Source organism: Puntigrus tetrazona, chromosome 25, assembly GCF_018831695.1.
Source record: "Puntigrus tetrazona isolate hp1 chromosome 25, ASM1883169v1, whole genome shotgun sequence".
Lineage (NCBI taxonomy): Eukaryota > Metazoa > Chordata > Actinopteri > Cypriniformes > Cyprinidae > Puntigrus > Puntigrus tetrazona.
Window position 1 is genome coordinate 16,719,898 of NC_056723.1, and position 21,698 is coordinate 16,741,595.

At 38.2% G+C, this 21,698-nt stretch overlaps 1 protein-coding gene across 1 annotated transcript in view; it reads left to right on the forward strand.

Moving 5' to 3' along the window:
* The window catches only part of tjp1b (tight junction protein 1b), a 101,207-nt gene that overhangs the window by 18,316 nt on the left and 61,193 nt on the right, over positions 1–21,698 (forward strand). Inside the window, 4 exon segments of the mRNA XM_043227762.1 lie at positions 3,976–4,017; positions 4,131–4,156; positions 4,159–4,191; positions 4,194–4,288. Coding sequence (XP_043083697.1) covers positions 3,976–4,017; positions 4,131–4,156; positions 4,159–4,191; positions 4,194–4,288 — 196 coding nt within the window.

Here is a 21,698-nt window from a genome sequence, read left to right on the forward strand (position 1 = left end):
AAATATGAAACATATCTAGTAAATGGATCAGTTGACTCTGTGGGACGTGACTGTAATAAACCCTGTCTCATTTGTCTTTGATCAAAGGAAATGTCGGATGCCTCTACAATCATGAAGACAAACAGTCCTTCAGGGCTTTTGGTTTCTGGCCACCTTTAGCGTTCATTACCAGCGATTCAACAGAAATACCTTTTTTTTAAACCCTCATTTTTGTCCGTGATGAGCGGAAAAAGAGAAGTTCTGAGAACGAAGTCTGTTCCCAGTCCTAGAAACACAGCAGATGGTCTTCTTCCCCCGCAGTCGTACAAACTATTCCAGAGCTTAGCTTTAACCTGGCGTAATAAAATAGTCGGCAGTTGCCCACCCCGAGGCCTCTTTACACGTGTTTTTTTTAGCATTTACACACTCTTAAACGTGAGCCGGGTGTGTGTTTGACTGACGGAAGCCACGGAGTTCAGAAGAAGCGTCTAGGTCACGTTTCATGCTAATCTCTGGGTTTCCCCGCACATTTTTGGCCCCTCCTTTCCAGTAGACAAGTAGAGCGCTGATTGAGACGCTCTGTAAGTACCTCTCTTCCATCAAGCCAAATAAACGTCTTTGCCTTCCACTTTCATCCCCATCCAGAGTGATTATTTACTTCATTAGCGGTTGACGGTCGTAAAGCAAAAGCCTGCTAATAGAAAACCCTCTCTAGTAGAAATTTCATGTTCGGCCTGTGCTGAATACACACGACTGCGTTTCCTGGCTCTCACTGTGGTGCCTTTAGGCCGTTCTGTGCTGGCCGAAGAGAAAGTCATATCAACGTTTGTGATAATGGCAGCAAAGATAATGTTGATGGCAGTCATGGATGGCAGCATAGTGGTCAGCATTGTGTATTTGTCAGAATCTTTCTACTGACCTGAGGGCCAATGTTAACGTGGATATCGACTTGCTGATCAAACAGTATCCTTTGCTTCTGTATCTAATTGTGCCTGATAGCTTTATGAGGCACATAGGATGAAGTCAGGACTGAACGGACTACCCAAGTTGATTATAGACTTTTTGTAGGCCTTTGTTCGCGGCTGTAATGGCGATAAGCATTTTGTTTGGACAGCAAATTTAGCTGGAAACTCAGTAGTATATGGCTGCGTCTGAAAGCTTAGGAAGCTGACTTGTTTCTCGCTAGCTTAGTGGACAGTGACTTTGCAGGGAGCATTTGTGCATGAAGGTACTTCCCAAAACTGATTTCAGAAAGATTTCTGATGCAGCATAAGTTTAATGATGTACAACAAAATAGAGTAAATATATAATTACTGCAACACTAATTTCTCATTCAAAAATGTTTGAATAATTTTGAAATAACTTCACACACTAACCCACAACTTTCATGCACTACACTTTTTATAGCCTGGCTGTCATAGACTTATACTCGGGTAAACCTCACTCCCCTGATCCCAAGACAAGGAGGGGTTATATTGGTGCCGTGACCCGGATGGAAGTGAGGTTTAGGGAGGCCAGCTGATTAAAGCTGTGTAGGTAAAACCTCACTTCCCTGATCCCAAGATACGCTAGCGACTGACAATAAAGGCTGCATTCCTGGAATGCAGGTTTAAATCCTGCACAGAGCGAATGAGGGAAGTACAACAGGATAGGTTTTTTTGGTGCAGTGACCCGGATGGGAGTGAGGTTTTGGGGGATGAATGCAAGACCTGCATCCTATGCTCGAAACACCGGTTTGAATCCCGCCTGCGAGTTAGTGAGGGGAATACAATCAGAGGAGTTATGCTTCAATATCATAGGTAGAAAAGAGTGCCTTCAAAAACGATCAGATGAAGGTATCTCTATTTTGACAGGACATATTGTTAGCCTTCGGGCAATGTCAGCATCATCAATGCTAAACAATTCTCAGTCGTGATTATCATTTTTAAATTTTTTTTTTTTTTTTTTTTTAGAGGAACCCTTGACATGAAACCTTAATGTGTTGCATTTTTAGCGTTGCTAAAAAAATTTCTGCATCTAGTTTTCAGATCAACAACTTTGATCAACTAAAAAATGTTGGGGTGTAAGTTATAGCGATCTACCTCAATAATAACACTGTATGTTTAATGGGACACTTTGAAGGTAACTCCGTCGCCTCCTGGAGTATTAGAGCCAAATTTTGGCTGGTGAGCATGAGCCTAGTGTTCAACTCAACACAGCCTTTTAAAGTATACTCTATTTGATAGCATGCATGAACACTAGAAAGATTCATCCTTCTCTAGTGTCTGCGCTGTTTCTCTCTAAAAGTCAGGAATGACAAAATTGATAAAATCGTAATTTTTATTGGTAGATGATTGCAGCTCTAGTCCTCATCAACATTTTGTCCTCATTTTTGAATATCAAAAAGAGGCGTGCATACAATGCTGCTGACAAAATTTACGTCAATTGCACTGTATGCATACGTGTGAAAACCAAAGTATACTTTGGGCTTTATCCCTGATGGCAGATGTTGCTTCACGTCACAGCTCAAGATAGTTGTTATGTCTATGAATGTTTTCCTGGTGCTATCAACTAATTTGCACTGTCAAAATGTCATGTGCTCGTGAGTGAAGAAATATTAGCATGTACAACCAAGGCATACATATTTCCAAATAGCATGCTGTATTTTATAGGTAGATTGGAATGCTGATGGTTAGCATTGCACGCTTGGTCTTATGGTATACATCTGTATCGTTTCTGGTTTGAAACACTCCATATATGTGCGCAATCACAGCAGAAGATTTGTCCTTGAACTCATTCCCAGATGATTTTAAACGAATTTGAGGTTAACTGAAGGTGAGACCTCACTTGGTTTCCTCAGGACAACATCAACCTCATTGTCACGCTAATGTCTTTGTCCTCTCTTTAGTCTTCTATTCTCTGCCGGTCTCGTTTAACGCTATAGCTTACAATCCAGCGGAGGCGTTTCAGACGCTTCTTCAATTCTTGTTCATTTTATGGTATTCCTCAAAACCAGAAGCTAGCAACAGCCCAGGAGGCTTCCTTAATCTACCACTTAATATGGAAATGAGGTCTCCTATTCATTGGTGCCCCAGTCAGCGCATTGAAACAGAAGATTTGCCGTATTGAATTTCGTTTTGCAGGGGTTTCCAACAAATCCTCTTCACAAACATGGTGCAAGCCGTTATGGTACAAGGTATTCAGATTGCCTGTTCTACTGTACGGGGTCTGTCTTACATCCCACAACAGCTACTGTAAACCATGCTCTCCAGGGGTATTATATAACCTCTCCCCAATGTCTGCAAGGTCAGGGTTCTCATTTTTATCACAAAGAGGCATTTGTAGGTAAATGATGTAAACGAAGAATGTAGGGAAGCTGTGATTTCATTTTAGATTTTATGTAGAAACACTTGGCGCTTTTTTTTAACCGTCAAAGCCATTTCTACCCTTTTTTATTATTAATAGAACTTAAGAAATTTTTTCTTTTATATTTGATTCATTTGGTGCAATGCTTTCCTGTCCTGAAGAAAAAAAAACTAAATAAAATAACGTTATAAAAAAGTATAGTAAGGTACGGTGGTGAATGATATTTCATACGGTGTGCAGATCAACAAATTAAACATCTATATGTTGTTGCATTTATACATCTTTATGTAGTTTTATGGCAGTTTATGTAATAGCTTATATTTGATGCTTTCTTCATTTACTTTTTTTTATATGCCACTTTTGTCATCAAACAGAACTTATTTTAACATTGAGAAAATTAGACAGTTTGCCTCAAAATGAGAATTCTGTCATTATAAATATGAATAATACGAAAAATATTTAATATTGTTAAAATATGTCCCTAAAATGAAAGTCAATGACATAAAGCTAAAACATTCTTTCGAAAAATTGATGACAGAATTGTCAATTTTGTGTGAACTGTCCCTTATACATTGCCATATATTTTCATTTTCAAAGTTGTTGTCATGATATTGAAAGTGTTTCTCTCTTTCTCTTGTGTTTCGATCTCAGGGTCTTCCCCAAACACGACAAAGACAAATACGGGCCTGCAGTGTAAGCATTTTAAACCCCTTTCACTCCATTTCACTCAGTTGGCTGTGCTCATTTTTTAAATGGGGATTAAATTTACGCCACATTCTAACACGTGCTGTCTGTCACTTTCTTAGTTACTATCCCAAGATCCACGGTTTCATCTCCAAGCAGAAGCCCTCTCTATGCTGGAGGAATCTGAGGATCGGGCCACGGCAAACCATCCCTGCGCAGAATCAAGGGCCGAATCCACCGCAGCAAGAGCCTGGACAGCATCGACCTGCTGGACTCCAACGTGAGTTAAAGACTGCATCCACTGCAGTAATGCTTCCGTGTGTGGGGGCCGGGTGTGTGTGGCGTGTTTGTGTGCGTGTGTGTGTGTGTCGGTATGTATTCAAATGAGATTGCGCTCATAGTTGTTGTGTGTCGGCTCTCAGCGTGCAAGTATACATGTATTTGAAAAGCGATTCCATCACTGCGTGTGTGTGTGTCGCGTAACTGTTTGTTTATGAAAATGCACATGTACCAGTATGTCTGCATGGCTGCTCTGGGGAATTTCTGCAAGAGTGAACATGACATGCACAATTGTATAAGTCCACTTATTTCGCAATTATTGCATACATTATTAACGAACACACAGCTGGAGTGAATTCATAAGTGTTTGTAAACGTATAGCAGAAGTCAATGGATACCGTTTAAGGGGACAGTTCACTTAAAAAGGAAAATAGTTTCTTACCTTTGTGTCATTCTTTTGAAAACTTCTAGATTTTCTTCTATTGAACGCTAAAATAAAATGTTCAAACTGCACCAAAAAACAGACATTTAAGTAGTTATCTGTTATCTGGTGCAGTGAAAAGAAACACTGTCAGCAAATAATGGCTTATGTTTGGGTTTATTCCTCACACAAAGTTATCGTGGTTTCAGAGGACTTGTTATATTATGCTCAGGCTGTATATACTACTTTTTTTTTGTTTTTTCTTCACATTTTGCCGATCAGCATGTTCTTCCATTTTATGGAATCATCGCGCATTTTTGTTCCATAAGAAAGTAATCCATGCCACTCTTCTGAAGCCATCTAATAGCACTGTGTGCATAACAAAGCTGAAATTTAAATGAACAAATGTATCTGCCATCTTTGTCACTTTTGGAGCTCAACCGCCCCGGTCCCCACCCACTTCCATACGTATACTAAACACCTACATGTTTGTTCCACGAAAGAGAATAACATTTAGTACTACACGAAGGTGATTAAATGATGATGGAATTGACATTTCTCTGTGAACTGTTCCTTGCATGCTGTGTATTTATCCCAACTCTCATCCAACAAATCTCTAATCTAAAATTCTTTTTAAAATTACATTTCCCGACCATGAATGTTACATGAGTCTGTCATGTTCACCCTGAACAGACTGTCTGAACGCCTCATAGATACTTCATGGACTCATACTTAATGCAGCACCTTACCGAACCTGATTCCTGCAGTGGGATACCCCGGAGTGGGTTTCCGTTTGCATATAAAACACCTGGGATTTGAAGTATGGCAGGATGTCTCACAAATTGCTTCGCCTCCTCTGAGGAAATGCACTCTAACATGATTATTATTGTAATGAGCTTTGAGTGGGACTTCCGTGAGTAAATTCAACTTGTTCGAGTCTCTCGCACTTTGCAATTATGGATGAAATTATGTCTTTCTGGTTGAACAGGGGTTTTCTGAAGAGAAAATCTCAGTTGTCGGATTTTTTTTTTTTTAGGTTAATTAGAAAAATGCTTCTTTTGGGTTCTGTTTGAATAAGTTTGTTTGTACTTGAAACATACTCGCAGTGCTAGATGTGTGAGAGTTTTTAACGATGAGTATCATCTTAGCCTTTCAGAGTTGTCAGAGCTTGCCATGCTGCAGTCGGTTAGATGCTATGTTTGTTACGTATAGTGCATTTCCTTGTGGACTAACCCATAAATGAGATGATTCCTAAAAGCGTGTGCATAAATGTCTTGCTTTGGTCGCTTAAAGGCCAGTTTTACTAACAGCTTGCACCAGACTTTTGGTGTTAAAATAGTACTGTCAGGATTGGCTAAAGCCGCGCAGTGAAGAATTAGCGCCGAAAAGGCGGAACGCAGTTATTTTTGCGCCTGGCCTTATTGAACATCCATTTGTGTGAGTTTTTCCTTTCAGACTTAAAATTTATGGGAGGAGAGTGTTTAAATGAATCGATTTCGAACTCGTTTAACAAACATTCGCGCTCCTCAAATTACTGTTACTATTTGCGACATCATTTATCGCTCGCAAAAAAAGCACATTTTAAAGCAGATGCAAATTTGCCCACATATTTAATGATCCAACATTTTAGAAGCTTGAAAACTGAAATGAATTAAACAGATAATGGTAAAACGACTGTCTGCCCTTGCAAAATTGTGTAACTGCTCATAACATGACCATAAATTGTCATTCAGATTTAATGATTTGAGTTGTTTTGTCACTGCATATCGTTTAATTCAAACCAATACGGGCCTATGTTGTTTTGAAACACAGCCTGGATGTTGATATCGCAGCGACACAGAAACCTCCGGAGCGATTGACAGGCTAAAGGCGGCCGGGTTCGTTCAGTGCCAAGTGACTGAGCAAATGTGCTTTTCAACAAAGCTTCCTCCACAAAGGCTGTCGGCTTTAGTGAAGTGAGTTAGAACCGGTTCATTAAACCCCTTTAAAACGCCGTTGCTCTGCCTGTGCTTAAAATATCTAGCTTCTCCAGAACATCTCGGTGAAATAAGGGGGGTATCACCGTCCAGGTCCCTGCTCTTTAATACTGTACATATTTCTCTCTTAACAGAACACACACCCACACACACACACACACACACACACACACATAGACAGGCCGGAGGAAAGTTGCTGACTGGGCTCGAAAGGCAAGCGCAGCTGATGAGAGTAACGTTCCGGCACACAGTGAGTGATGATTCCGCAGCAACGCTTGAGTGAAGACCTCTCTACTGCTGCCACTCGCTCTGCTGAAAGACAGAACAGAGAGAAACACACAGAACCACCCACTGCAGAGAGAGCAGGGCTAGCCACCGATGCTAATACATAAAACACGTCGCCAGAATGCTAAGCGTGGAGTTCGGTCGCTAGGCTTTTTCGCGGTGTGGATGCTAAAGCGTCTCGGTCGCTGCTAGAGCTTTTCTTGGTGGCGTCTAAGATGAATGGTGGTCGGTGGGCCAAAAAGCGGCGCGGCAAACTTGTTTACGCCTGATTGGTTTTAAAAGCACATAATTGGAGAGATTCTTCTGGCGGACTACATGGTGCAAGGCAAATTATTATTCACGACGACTGCCAATGACGCAACGCTATCTCGCAACTAATTCGTAGGTATTTTACGAGGTGGTTAATTGGATGAATCCGTACAACCTCACTCGTGCGATTTTGTACCCCGGTGATTTAGGAGCGGGGTTCAAATTCATATGAACTGTGCAACATGTAAAATAATGTACAATTTAAAAAGAGTGAGGTACGAATTAGCCACCTCGTAAAATATTTATGAACTGCCTTGGGTTCAGGTTCTCTTGATTTGGGTTTTTTTTTTTTTTTGCATTTTTTTTTGCATTCCCTGCTGTAAAAGCATCATAAATCAGCCTAGATTGGTGTGGTGGTCTTAGCCGATTTTACTTGGTTTTACTCAAGCGTTCACTCAAGAAACTTTGCGTTCCCTTGCAACACTTTTGCATTCCCCTGAGAAATAGAGCCTTCGCTCACAACACTTTTGCTTTCCCGATACGTTGTTCATTCGTAAATCTTTTGCGCTAAATTTAGCATTTGCTAACCAAAAATGTACAAGCTCCCAGGAAACAATGGGTTCACGTGCCAGTCTTTTGCCTTCCTCTGAGAAAAGTCATTTTTATAAAAAAAATTAAACGGTTTTATGATTCTCTCTAAAAATATGACAGTTTCTCTCCAAAATGGCTCTACAGTGATGTGGAGAGACACGGAGAGACTAATATTGAATACATTTTTATTACGGTCGAACCACTGATGTCTGATGGATTATTTTGACAATGTCTTTCATACTTTTCTGGACCGTGACTGTGTTATTCAAGACTCATTCAAAATATCATAAACTCCATTTTGGGGTGGAGTAACCCTTTAATCATGTGAATAACTTAGAATGCATGAGATGGCATTAGACCCCCTCTTTAAAGTTTCATGGGAGACTGCAATACGTGAACATTTTTGTGAGCAAAATGTGCGATTTTTATTTATTTTTTTTATCACCTATTCAAATCTATACAGTTTTAGACTGAGAACAACTGAAATATTAACAATGGAAAACAAAATAAACTATTTTAATCATTACTATTTCTCTAATTTAAGTAGGATGAGCAGATAATGTAATGCAGGATTTGTCGGTCTGTAATAAAGAAAATGCATAATAATATGTAGAATAAGCTGCGTTTGAAGCCTTAATAACACTAGTGTTTTGATTTTTATTTATGCATGTGCATGCAATAAAATTGGAGTGTTTGAAGTCACGGCGCTTGGCAGAGCGCCCACTCCTGCTGTCATTTGTGTTGGCGAGTGCCGGTCTCTCTCTCATGGAGAGCATGAATCAGTTGTTAGTGCATAGGTTGCAGAAAACCGCACAGCAGAGAGAGAGGGAGAGGGAGAGAGAGAGAGAGGGCAAAGGAGAAATGCAGCACCGTGAAATGCATCACATAACTCTGGTCAAGCGAGACTCTCTCTCTTCCAATCATTCCTTCTATCCATCTCTTCATCTCATGAACAGCCTCCTTCCTCTCCTTTTTGCCGATATCAGCTCTCTACTTCTCATCTTCATTCAATCACTCCATTCATTTTTTTTTTTTTTTTTCATTTCACCTTGAAAGCCAATAATAAAGGCACAGGAGCAGAAATTATTATAGGACGTAAATTGATATCACTACCGTTTTGCTGCGCTTCAGTAACCCCTCCGAGGCTTTCCTCGCTTTTTTAGGGTAACTGTAAAAAATATTAGCCATTTTCATAAATGCATATTCATTCATCCTCCTGAATTTCCTTTGAACTAGAGGATAACATCTTTATAAAACGGTATAATTCTACACAAGAAAATGATCCTGTTATTATTATCTCACCCACATTCCATTCCAAATCTCGAGACTATATTTATTTACAAAAGGTGAATTTTTGAAGTGGCTTTTTTTTTTTTTTTTTTTTTTTCAAAGAAATGAAAACGAATGTAAAACACTGGGTAAGCAAAAGTGACCGAAATGTTTTTTTTATATGTTCGTCTTATAGCACATCTTAGCTTTATAATGTATAGAGAGAATATAGTGCACAGGTTTTATGACACTTTTATGGTGCATTTTGTTTCATTTTGAAGCTTTGTTAATGTTCATTAAAGGTATAGGGAAACAAGGCCACAAGTATTTGACGTGTCTTTCTCAACTATTTTAGATATACCTCTTACAACTAAACAAGAAAGAACAAAACAGACTGTAATAAGAATTAAAATGACACCATTAGGTATATTACTTCATGGTACCTTTAAATTTACTTGCTGCTGTAGTTGATACAGTCATAATTTCAGGATATGAATACAAAAGGACACGTACGTGATATATTTTTCAAGCAGCATTTTTCCAGCTCTCTCAGCTGTTCTGCAGTGTGAAAGTGTTTTGCTGCAAAAGCCACATGGAGGTCTGCAAACAAAGCTAATGCTAATCTTTAAGATAATCCAAAGGGTGCTATTAATCCACAATGATTTAGCTAATTACCCTAAAAACATTTGCACCATTGCTCACAAGAACTCACGTGAAACATTTGAAACAGTTGCATGCTAATCTGTTGTTAGCATGCTAACGTGGCCTTTTAGAACTATGAAACATATAGCGACACACATTTTGGGCTGCAGTGTATGAACAGGAGCGCTCACTGTCTTCGCCAAAAACACCAGCGTAAGCACTTAGCGCCCTGCTCAGTGTGGCAAAAGTGCTGCAGCTGCATTTGCAGCGGAGTCGAGACTGCAGTTGAATTAACCGATCTGCATATGTGAGATGGGCTGAGAGAGCTAAGACAGGAATGGGGACAGAGGTGTCCCAGCACGTGAGAGGCGAGGAGAGGGGGTTACCCTTGAATGAGGTGCGCACTCTGAGGAGAGGGGAAAATGCAGCAGCTGAAAAGACACAAAGAGGAGGAGGAGGAGCGGGAGGGGAGGGAGGTGTAGCTCACCTATATGTCATAGAGACAGTGAATGGGAGGGGAATGAGTATAGGAGGTGTTTTTTTTTCTTTGAATTGGGGTGACGTTACCTTGAGTGTCGCTGGAAGCTCAACACTATGGCGAGAGGGTCCCTAGAGCATGATGGGATGGAGAGAGAGAACATTTTGTTCTGCGCGTGCATTGTGTGCAGTGTGTGTGTGTGTGTGTGTGTGTGTGCGCATATGTATAGAGAGTGTGTGTTTCACGTTGATCGGTGAAAGAGGAGAAGACGCATGTTTACTGTCACGGGGCCATTCTGTAAAACAGGTGCTGTTTTTGTTCCTCATATGCATGTGAAAAACCCTTGAAAATGCCTCCAGGTTGTATCAACCCTGTTTTCGTAATATGTACCTTTTTAAAATAATGAACTGTTTCATAAATTGGAAATCACATTCACATTATTTTAAGATGTAAGGACAAGTTGAGATGTTCTTATTTTTATCATTGTATTCAGTCTCTCGGTTTCTGTCTCAAATGGCCCACCCTGTTACCTGGATCTGCAAACATTTTAGATTTAAGAAGTGAATATTTGTAGAAATTTAAACGTGTTATTTTCTTTCTTTCAACCTACCTTGTAGTTCAATGACACTGTACAAAATAAATAAACAAAAGCTTATCTCAAATGAAACCTGTAAAATTGTCAACCCTGTTACATTACTTTTATCACCTTTCAAGGATAAGATGGATATGTTAAACATCTGATAATCTAATTAGAAACATCAGCATTGAATTCAACATTGAAATCATTGAAGTTTATATTTTGTAATCTCAAATTAAATAGAAAAATCAACCCTGTTACTTATCTGAGAAGATAACTGTATTCTAACTTATATTAAAATGTACACATTTATATTGAGTTATTTGAAACTGAATCAGTTTTTACATCCCCAGAAAAGTAACAGGGTTGACAGATGAAATACTTTACAAATCTCCATTTCAAAACTGGAAACTACATGCATTTTAAGTCCATAACTAATGTATTATTTCTATCCCAGCAAATCTACATGTGTGATTTCTAATATCAGTAAATTTCCCCGGAAATGCATTTCAGAGTGTATACTGTATGTGTTCAAAAATGATATTTTATGTTATGTTTGTAATGCACTTACTGTGAAAACCCATTTCCAGAAGTGTGTTGGTGTGTGGTGAAGAGCTATAATATGCCATAATGACGTCATAAAACGTATAAAATAAGCTGTGATTTCAAGCTAAATTCATTTTGATTTAAATGTAGACATAATTACGTAAGTAACAGGGTTGACAGCCTATTTAAAATTGTAACAAAATTGAATTAAAAAAATTAAGAGGTAGATTTTCCCCATTGCTAATGTCATTTTCACCCCATCAGATCTGTGTGTGTGTATTCTGATCAGTGAGTAAACATTAAACAACGTGACTCTGAATGTGCATTTCAGAGTCTAGGCTATACAGTATGTGCGCAGAAATGTGTTTATTTTATTTGTGATCTGTGATGCATGGTGTTGTGCATATTGGATGTCCATATGTTCGGTATAAGTATGCAGTACTGAATTCATGTGTTTCTGGTGGTGTGTGTGTGAGTGTGTGTGTGTGTGTGTGTGTGTGTGTGTGTGTGTGTGTGTGCATGTGCATAAGGATGATTGGTTTATCGGAGCCAGAGGGGCCCCGCTGAGAGCGATCCAGCTGTCAGGTCAGAGTCTGAAAATTGGGAAGTCCATGTGACCACGTGTGCCCCCTCAAGCCTTCACAAACCTCGACATATGGAGCACTTAAAACATTCAGTCTACAGATATTACTCAAACTAATATATATACATCTATATTAATACACAGATATAACTAGTAACGGACGCACATGCTCACTATTGCAGTTCTGCAACGTTATATCATCACTGTTTTCAATGACCTTTCTGTGGTTACTCTTCTTATTAAAACAACACCTGTAGGAACGTAAGGGTTATAGACTTCATGTATCTATTAAATATACTATGACACAAGGTAACAGTCATTACCAAAATGACTGAAAAATGAGAAGCTAGTAGTGGGAAAAGCTACCGTTACTGGCATCACTGTATGGTGTCTAGAAGTTTACTGGTTATAGAATTCATTGTATGTTTTTATTCCAAGATACAGCCTGCAGTTTGACAGCTCTCTAATAGGATCTTGCTGACTCCACTGTCAGTACACATTTATGTCACCATCAATCTGTATTGGCCTATTTTACATCAACTATTAGGATTATGTAATGTGAAAATGGTTGCTGTGATAGAAGCAATTCATGATTTGTTCACACTAGCAGTTTTAAAAGAAACGTCTGTTACAGGAATTTTCCAGCGTGGTCTCATGAAAATATGTATAAATAGTACGCCAGATAAAAACGAAAACTTGTGGTATTGATATGCAAGGATGGATCGTTTGCACATATATGACACGCACAAGGTTTAAAGTTTTATGACTCGTACAGCACTTTAAATAGACCAATGATATGACACTCGATAATAACTTGAATCATTTTAATGAATCAGTTCACTAAAGATTAAAAATGATTCATTCAGCGATGTTACCAGATGCAGTTTTTGTCTTCAGATTGTTGTTTTGATACTCCCAAAAGTCTTCCATCGCATATGTGCTACTCAAACAACCGCGAGTTGATTTGACTGAATCGTTTTAAAGAATCGACTCAATAGAATGATTCATTGGGCATTACAGCGGTAGACACATTAGTCAACTAGCTTGCAGATCAACAGCATTTCAAGGAGAGAAGTAATTAGGTTTTATTGATGCTGAAGCGTCTTATTGACTCCATTGTTCATCTATGCACACCTCCCTTTGTCGCAGCGAGTGAGTTATGTACAGAAAGCCCTACTGGAGTTGAATCCATATAACGCTTTATTGAAAAAATTTAGGTATCTTGCCAAAACCATCACTCTGTGTTCCGTAAGGACATATTCAGATGAACAAAACGAACTAAATAAATGAGTTTTTTGGAGGTTTTTTTTAAATTCTTCAAATTCCTTTTAAACAACACATTGCTTTGTCGACAGTTAATTTCAGTTAATAGAAAAGGGAGTGAATCGATTCCTGATGATAAAATCTAGAGATCCCATCCTTGTCGTCCAGGTTTGCTGAGCGGCACATGTGAAGGTCATCTGCTTCCATTTATCTGTCTCCCGTGAAAAGAATACTTCAATACATACATTACAATAGTGGAGGACAAAAGCTGTAAATTCTAATAATGATAATAATGCATAAATATTAGACATTTTACATTATACAAATAATTGAATAATAAATAAATACATGAGTTAAATATTTAAAATTATATGTCCTTAAAATGTATATATGGAAACGTGACTGGTCTTCATTTCAGTATTTAATTTTATTGTATATTTGATTTAATACTTTTTTTTGTTGTTGTATTCATTCTAAATAGAAATTCAATGCAATTCATTTTCTGAAATGGACTTAAGAGTAAGGTGATTAACAGTCGAGTCGAGGCGATACGGATTGTGTCACAGCAGCTTTACAGGATTAAATAGAAAAATAGAGTAATAGTGTAAAAGACTTTTCTGTTGAAGTCCGTTTGTCATTGATTCAGTTCATCATCATCAATCTCAGTTCAGTTCAATTATTATTTGTGGAATCAAGGTTCATCAAGTGCAATCAAATATAATATAGCTGGGAGTTTAATAGTACTTAGGTTTTTATCAGGGTTAATGTTAACTCAAAAAGAAAATAAATAATTGTTAATTAAAAAATAAATGAAAAACTTTAATAGAAAAATATTTTCTTCAAATATTATGTATGTGCTTTTTATTTATTATGTGTATATATATATAAATAAACACACATACAGTATATATTTTGAAAATATTTACATATTTATATGATCATATTTTATATTATATACAAGTATATTTAATATATAAACATAGCATATTGTCCTAAATGTGTACATGCATGTTTTTAATTTATATATTTATTTATATTTCATTATATATACACACATAATTAGTATATAAAGTATACCCATATGTTATGTAGTAATAACTAATATATGTAAATAAATATACATATATGAACGTGTAAGCTGATTTCACTTCAGATGTTTTAGTTTGGTTTAAACTAACAGCATAAACTATTAGATTACATAAACATGAAAAAAAATCCGATAAAATTGCTGAAACTTAAAATTAAAGAGGAAACAGAAGATAACAGAATGTATTCTAATTCAAAATCGATGAAAATACAGCAGTTAAATAACACCGGCCGTCCTGAACGACCGCCTCTGCCAGTTTCCCACATGCTCTCTGTGACACGCTGGTGAAATACGGGGTCAGCTGTAAATCCCAGTGACCATATTGGCATCCGTGCTGGATTTATGACTAAAGGATTCTGGAATCCGAGCCCAGTTTGGAAGCGGAAGATCAGCTGGGTTCCAGTCATCGACACGTCTCTGTGGCTCAGGTGTGCCAACGCATCCGTCCACAATAAATCCCAATCAAGCCCGCGTGCTTGTGTTTTTCACGACGGTCGTGCACGCTAATAAACGAAATCAATCCAAAATCTCAGATGACTCACGCCATCGATCTGTTATTGACCGGCTGTCAGAGCCGAGCACAAACGGTTCGATTCGGACGCAAATGACTCGGCGGTGCTGTTTTTAATTTCTCAGGTATATCGCTCAGAGTCCTCGTCTAGCGGATGACGGATCTGCTAAAGGCAGTTGGATTTGATGAGTAGATTCTGGTGAGCGATCAGCTAAACGGTTACTACTGACCCCCCACCAGTCGTGCTGTTGTTAATTTGCTCTAATGGAAGGGATTCTGCCTCCTCAGCTGAGTGGTATTAAGCCCCTGGAGATCTCAGACACAAAGATGCTTCACCGCCATGCACCCTCTACTACTCTAGTGCTGTTCTGTCCTCTCTTACTCTACGTGAAGCGGGTTGTCTTTGTGTGGATGCTTACCTCCGATGTTCCCGGACCACATTCACGAAACACATCTACTGAGTAAATCTACTTCTACCAAATTTACACATTCAGTTCAGTCCGACACACACACATATGTATATATATATATATATATATATATATATATATATATATATATATATATATATATATATATATATATATATATATATATATATATATATATATATATATATGTATATGTGTGTGTGTGTGTGTGTGTGTGTGTGTGTGTGTGTGTGTGTGTGTGTGTGTGTGTGTGTGTGTGTGTGTGTGTGTGTGTGTGTCTGTAGGTAGCTGGTTCTGTATGGCTGTTATATTATATATACATTATAACATTCTGATTTATACTAATTTGTACATAATGTAATGTGGAATTTTGTAATATTTGTCATATTTTATAATATTGTAATATTAAAATTTTACCATTACAAATTAAAAGGATAATATGCTGTATTTTGCTCAGTATAATGTAAGGTAATATAATGTAATATGAAAAAAAGTAATAAAAGGGCACACACATGTATGTACATATACCTTTTGTGTTATTAAATATTTCAACAGAGTAATGTTAAATGTTAAACAGGGTAATATATAGACGGTATTTATAAAAAAAATCAATAATAATAATCATAATAAAATAGGCAATGTTATTATTATTATTAGTAGAAGTAGTATTGTTTTTGTTTATCATTATTATTATTATTATTGTTTGTTATTTCAGTGATATTAGTAAGTGATATAAAGAAAAGGTATTTTTTTGGTATTGTACATTGATAAGAATTCCATTTCAATTTTTTCACAATTAAAGTATAATTAAAATGACAAATACATGTGATTTGTGATTTGATGGACTTCATATACACCTTATTTCTGAACAGTAAGCTGTAGTCTGGCATCCGCTCAGCTGTAAGGCAAACCTGCCCTCTAGATATTGGCAGTGGTCATTTCAAAACCCACAGTATATTGGTGGACAGCTCCTAACAAGAGTACTGGCATGAACGCAGAGACGAGCATTTGGTGCACTGCAATTTCGCCTGAGGTTTGTCTGTGTGTGTGTGTGTGTGTGTGTGTGTGTGTGTGTGTGTGTGTGTGTGTGTGTGTGTGTGTGTGTGTGTGACGGACTTTGCTGCTGGACTCAAGCCACAGCCACGTTATTTCATTCACCCCATTGTCACGTCTTTGTTGATTTGATGTGGTGTGTCTTCAGCCTTTGATTGGGTCTGTGTGTAGGTGTCAGGGCGGTCAGCTCGTGTCGGGCCGGGCTTGTTTGTGCTGCGTTTCATGAGTGAGATCTGCATGGAGCTCCCACTGAGCCGCCATATGCTGCTGAGACTGGAGCGTCTCCTCATCCGGGCGAACCCGAACGACTGCACACTCCAAAACACACTCGCGCTTTAGATATTTCCCTCTCCTTTTAGCTTTTTGCAGTTAGTCCTTTTGAAGGACGTACACGTTTGCTTCAAGGTAAAACGCTCATTCTTCTTCTCAATGCACTCCTAGTCTCGTTTTTAGTCGTATTATTATTAACTCTTTTGATTTCAAATATAAGCAGCATAACCTGAAAGTACAATGAAAACACAGATGCATGGGTTGTGATGGTGCCCTGCACCCCTCCGAAGCTCGTTTCTGTGTGACTGGCGTAGTGTTTGTGGAGAGAGGTCATCGCAGCCGTCCTCCTGTAGAGGGCAGAGTTTTCCTATTCAAACAGGCAGAGAGATGTGACCTCACTGCTCAAGCTGTTCTCTGAGGGACGCTGGCTTATAGAACAGCATTAGTCTCACCTTCCTAAAGCAAGTTACGTAACAGAGCTTCTTCTCTGATAGCTGTGAAAGAGCACTACACTTTGTCGTGTATATATACTGTATATAGAGAGAGACTAACGGAGATTGCACTGTATTTATGATGAAGAGTTGTTAAGAGGTTATTCCACTCTAAAGGGATGTAAGCATCATTCATTCCTAAGGTGCATTCTGTATAGTTGCTAATGACAAAATATCATATAAAATCTACAATGTCGTTTTTTTTTTTTTGTGTTGGGGATAGTAATGCATGTTATATGATCAGATGACTTTTTGGTAAAATAAGGCATTATTATTATTATTATTAAGTTATATACGTGAACCTTTATGCCTTTATTCAGGCAGTAGAGAGCAGACAGGAATTCAGGCGGATTCGAACTCGGGTCGCCAAAGGTCAACCATGTGCGTTATTTTTCAGTTACAAGAAAAGTTACTTTTTCAAATAAGTACCGCCAGTTACATTGTTCTCCGTTTATTTACAGAAAGCTCCCTGCCCCCATGTTGAGATAAATCATGAGTATTTAAAGTAAAATAATACATTTACCAAAAATGTTAACTTTTTTTTATATTAAAAACATACAAGAAATCCCAGCCCAGAAAGTATCGCAAAAAAAGTATCGAACGCATTACTTTTTGTGATAAAATTAGTGGTAACTACTTTTTTTCGGGTGTTGTTAACTAGTTTCTAGGCGTTCTAAGCGGTCGTGAGCATGTTCTGGTTGGTCGCTAAGTTGTTGTTGTGTGTTGTTAGCTAGTTACTCTGTGTTCCAAACGGTGAGTGTCTTCTTGAAGGTTGCTAAGTATTCTGAGTGTTGTTAGACAGCTATTATCTGGTTGTGAGTGTTTTCTTGGTTGTCGCTAATTTTTTGGGGGTGTTCTTCACCATTTATTAGTATCTAGACATTCTAAGCGGTTGTGAGTGTGTTCTCGTTGGTTGCTAGGTTTTTCTGGGTGTTGTTGTGTTGTTAGTTTGTTACAAGGTGCTGTAAATGATTGTGAGAGTGTTCTAGGTGGTTGTTAAGGTATTCTGAGTGTTGTTAGATTGTTATTATGTGGTCAAAGTGGTTGTGAGTGTTTTCTTGGTTGCTGCCAATTTTTTTCTGGTGTTGTTAACTAGTCACTAGGCATTCTAAGCGGTTGTGAGTGTGTTCTTTGTGGTTGCTAAGGTATTCAGGGATTTGTTAGCCAGCTAAGTGGTTATGCGCATGTTCTTGATGGTCGCTAAGGTATTCTAGGTGTTGTTTGCCGGTTATGAGGTGTTGTAAGCTGTTGTGAGCATGTTCTTGGTGGTCACTAAGGTCTTCTGGGTGTTGCTGAGTGTTGTTAGCTAGCTTATTGTGTGTTTTAAATGGTTGTATTTTCTTTTGTATATTGCTAAGGTATCCTGGATGTTGTTTTGTGTTGTTTGGTTGCTATGGTGTTATGGCTGGTTGTTGAGTTCTTGGGGATTTATAGGGTGTCTTGGGTGGTTGTTTGGGTGATCTAGGTAACGTATAGCTTGTTTTGCTAGCTGGAAAATACAGTTGCTAGGATGTACTGGCTGGTTGCTAGGGTGTTGTTACCTGTTTGCTTGGGTGTTCTGAGTAATTGCTGCAATCTCTACAGTGATCTAGCTGGTTGCTTCGGTGATCTGTTGCTAGGGTGTTCTGGATAATTGGTCCTATCTCTAGTTTTATGGTTGGTTGTTATGTTGATATTAGGGGTTTCTAGGGCGTTCTGTGTGGTTGCTGGGGTGTTCTGTGTAATTACTAGTATGTTGCTAGGGTTTACTGGCTGGTTGTTATGGCGTTCTGGGTGGTTGCTCCTTTCTCTACAGTTTTCTGGCTGGCTATTAGGATAATATTAGAAGTTTTGGATGATTGGTTGCTAAGATGTTGCTATGTGGTTGCTAGGGTGTTCTAGCTGCTATAGGCGTCTCTGTAATACAATGCTTTCTAGATGTTCCTCCTCCATCAGCAAGATTTTTTTTTTCCCATGACATCAAGCCTTTTTATGTTTTCCACGCATGCCATTTCTGAAAAGGCAAGGTCGTCCTTTACTGTCACTCCGATAGATGTTCATACGAAGGACATTCATGGCCGTATAGGAAAGCATCATTCTTGTTTATGGGCTTGATGAAAACAACTTAAAGCGATTGCGGACTTGAGCCTGTAATTGCTCCGCTTCGATTCAATCTCCAACCTGAAATTCCAGATGATCTATGGAATGACGCGTTTTCTTTTCAGTTATATGCACTTGAATACGTAATTTGTGAGTAAGGACATGACAGGAGGCATTTTCTTGGAATGGGACGTAAGAGACATTTTTAATGCACCTGTCACTCTTTGAAGAATGACTCACTCTGTGTTTACCGCTGCCCTCTGGTGACTAACGTAACCCTGTCGGACGCACACATATATACTTGGCTTCTCATCTCTGGATGGAGTCTGGAACATGTAGACCTTCTCCTTAACCCTCAATGAGAAACACATGGGAATTCAGTGGAATTGATTGGCGACGTAGAGGAGATTTATTACATTGTTGTGTGTGTGTGTGTTTTTTTTTTTGCGCAGTGCGGTAGATTAGCTCCCGGCTGATTTCTCTTCCTTCACCTCTGCGCTTTTACCCCCAACTACCCCCCACGGAGCCGACCGATAGGAGCTTCTTTGCTCCGCCTTTGCCATATTTGTTAATTGTTTTCCTTCACAATCCTCTTAATGGCACCGAGAGTGTGCGTCAAACAAGATGCTGTAAAATCCATCGGTACTTCGTTTGCTGGAAGCATGAGAAATTTGTCGAGATTATAGATGTGTTGAGTGAAGAGTCTGCTGTTGGAAAGACCAACTTGATGTGTTTTAGATGCTGGCAGGGGCACAAATATCCATTTGTCCGGGACTTTGTAACATAAACTTAAGCCAGTTATAAAAAAACCCCACCTACAAACATAAGAGGTTAAAGTAGTTTCAGGGGGGACACTGCAGGCAGAAGCCTTGTTTTTACATGCACCTCTCAAATTTGAGTTTTTGGGTTTTTCAGGTTTTTCGTGAAATCTATTTTCTAGTGGAAAATATTTTTTCTAGACTAGTTGAAAGAAAACATCTAAAAGACAACGATAAGTGTTTGTTGGATAGCACTTTCTCTGTTTCAAAAATTGTGCATATTTCATTAAATAATGCCTCATTTGCATATTTTAGAAAACTTATCAGGCAAAAAATGTTTGCAATTATCAATGTAATCAAAGTAAGGTGATAACTGTTAGTTTTTTTTACCCTATTCACCTGCAGTGTCTCTTAAGTGGCCTGTAAGCCCTTTAAGCATTTTGTGTATCATATTAATATTATGAACGTTACCATGTTATCATTTACGTGCAGTTGTTAATATTATTTTTTACATTGTATTAGGATGTGTAAATAAATAAGAATAAAATACAAGGAATAAACGTATGTAGCATATTGAATATAAATATTGTATATTATTAATATATTATTATTATTTAAAACTTTTTTAAACGTGTGTGGGTGTGTGTTTTATTATATAAAAATATTTTACAGACTGTGCATGATTGCTAATATTTTACCATTTATTATTATATTATATTATATTATTCTGGCCCAAATGCTATTCTTATTTAAACAATTTTAATACAATTTATAATATAATGTGTATGTATGCTGAATTGAGATTGATTTGATTTATTTATTTACTGGAAAGTTAGGTACATTTTCATCACGGCATCGTGTCTTAATAACAGTTTGTAAAAAGTTATTATAAAAAATGCCAGGCTCATGTCTTAAAGTTTGCCAACAAATCCCTCGAGCTCACTTGTACGTTCTGCTTCATTTTCAATGTTATGTCTTTAAAATATTCAGTATTGCATATGGATGGAGGGAAGCATGGAGCCTTGGACCAAAGTCAGCACACTTTCCTCAGTGTCTGCAGAACAGAAAAGCTGCCGCAATTTAAATGAGCTTCCAGTTTGTCGCAGAACAAGCTACAGGCATCTAGCTGGGATGTGCTAAAGGTTATTGTTTTTGTGTAACTATTGTACACTTTTTTGCTAGTACTTGTGGTTATAGAGCACGCCAAAATATGATTCTTTCATGTGGCGCCCCCTTCAGCTTCACCAGAAAGTCCAGTTTAGTTTTTTTCTGATTCGAGGCCAGCACCTACCAGAACGAACTAACTTCAAGAAGCATAGAAATTAATTATATGCCGCCACATCAAAGCGTCTATGTTATCAGAATCACCACGAGGGAGCTAGAGACCGCGTTTTAGCTGTATATCCGTCCTCCAGATCCCTTCGTGCCAGCTTTATCTCCAGCATCCATTGTTTCTCATCTCCCTACCATTTATGAAAAGCTATTGTGTTTACCCAGACTTCCCAGGCTGCCTGGAAGCCGAAGCGACGTGAACGGTATCTCGGAAGGATTATTACTGGTTGGAGGATATGATCTGAACAATGTGCGTTTAAATCGTTTGGCCCCCAGCTCATGAGGCTAATTAAAAGTGCTTAATTAATCTACTGTCACCCTCTGTAGGGTGATGCATTTGAGTCTCGAGCTAACACTGCTAACTCTAACACTGTGTTTAACACTGAACGCCGTGTTTAATTGAGATTTCACTGATTACAATTAGTGTTATTTTTTATTAAAGTTTGGATCACTTCAAACTGGCTTTTTTTTTTTTTTTTTTTTATATTAGTCATTGTTAGTAATTGCTTTTTATTCATA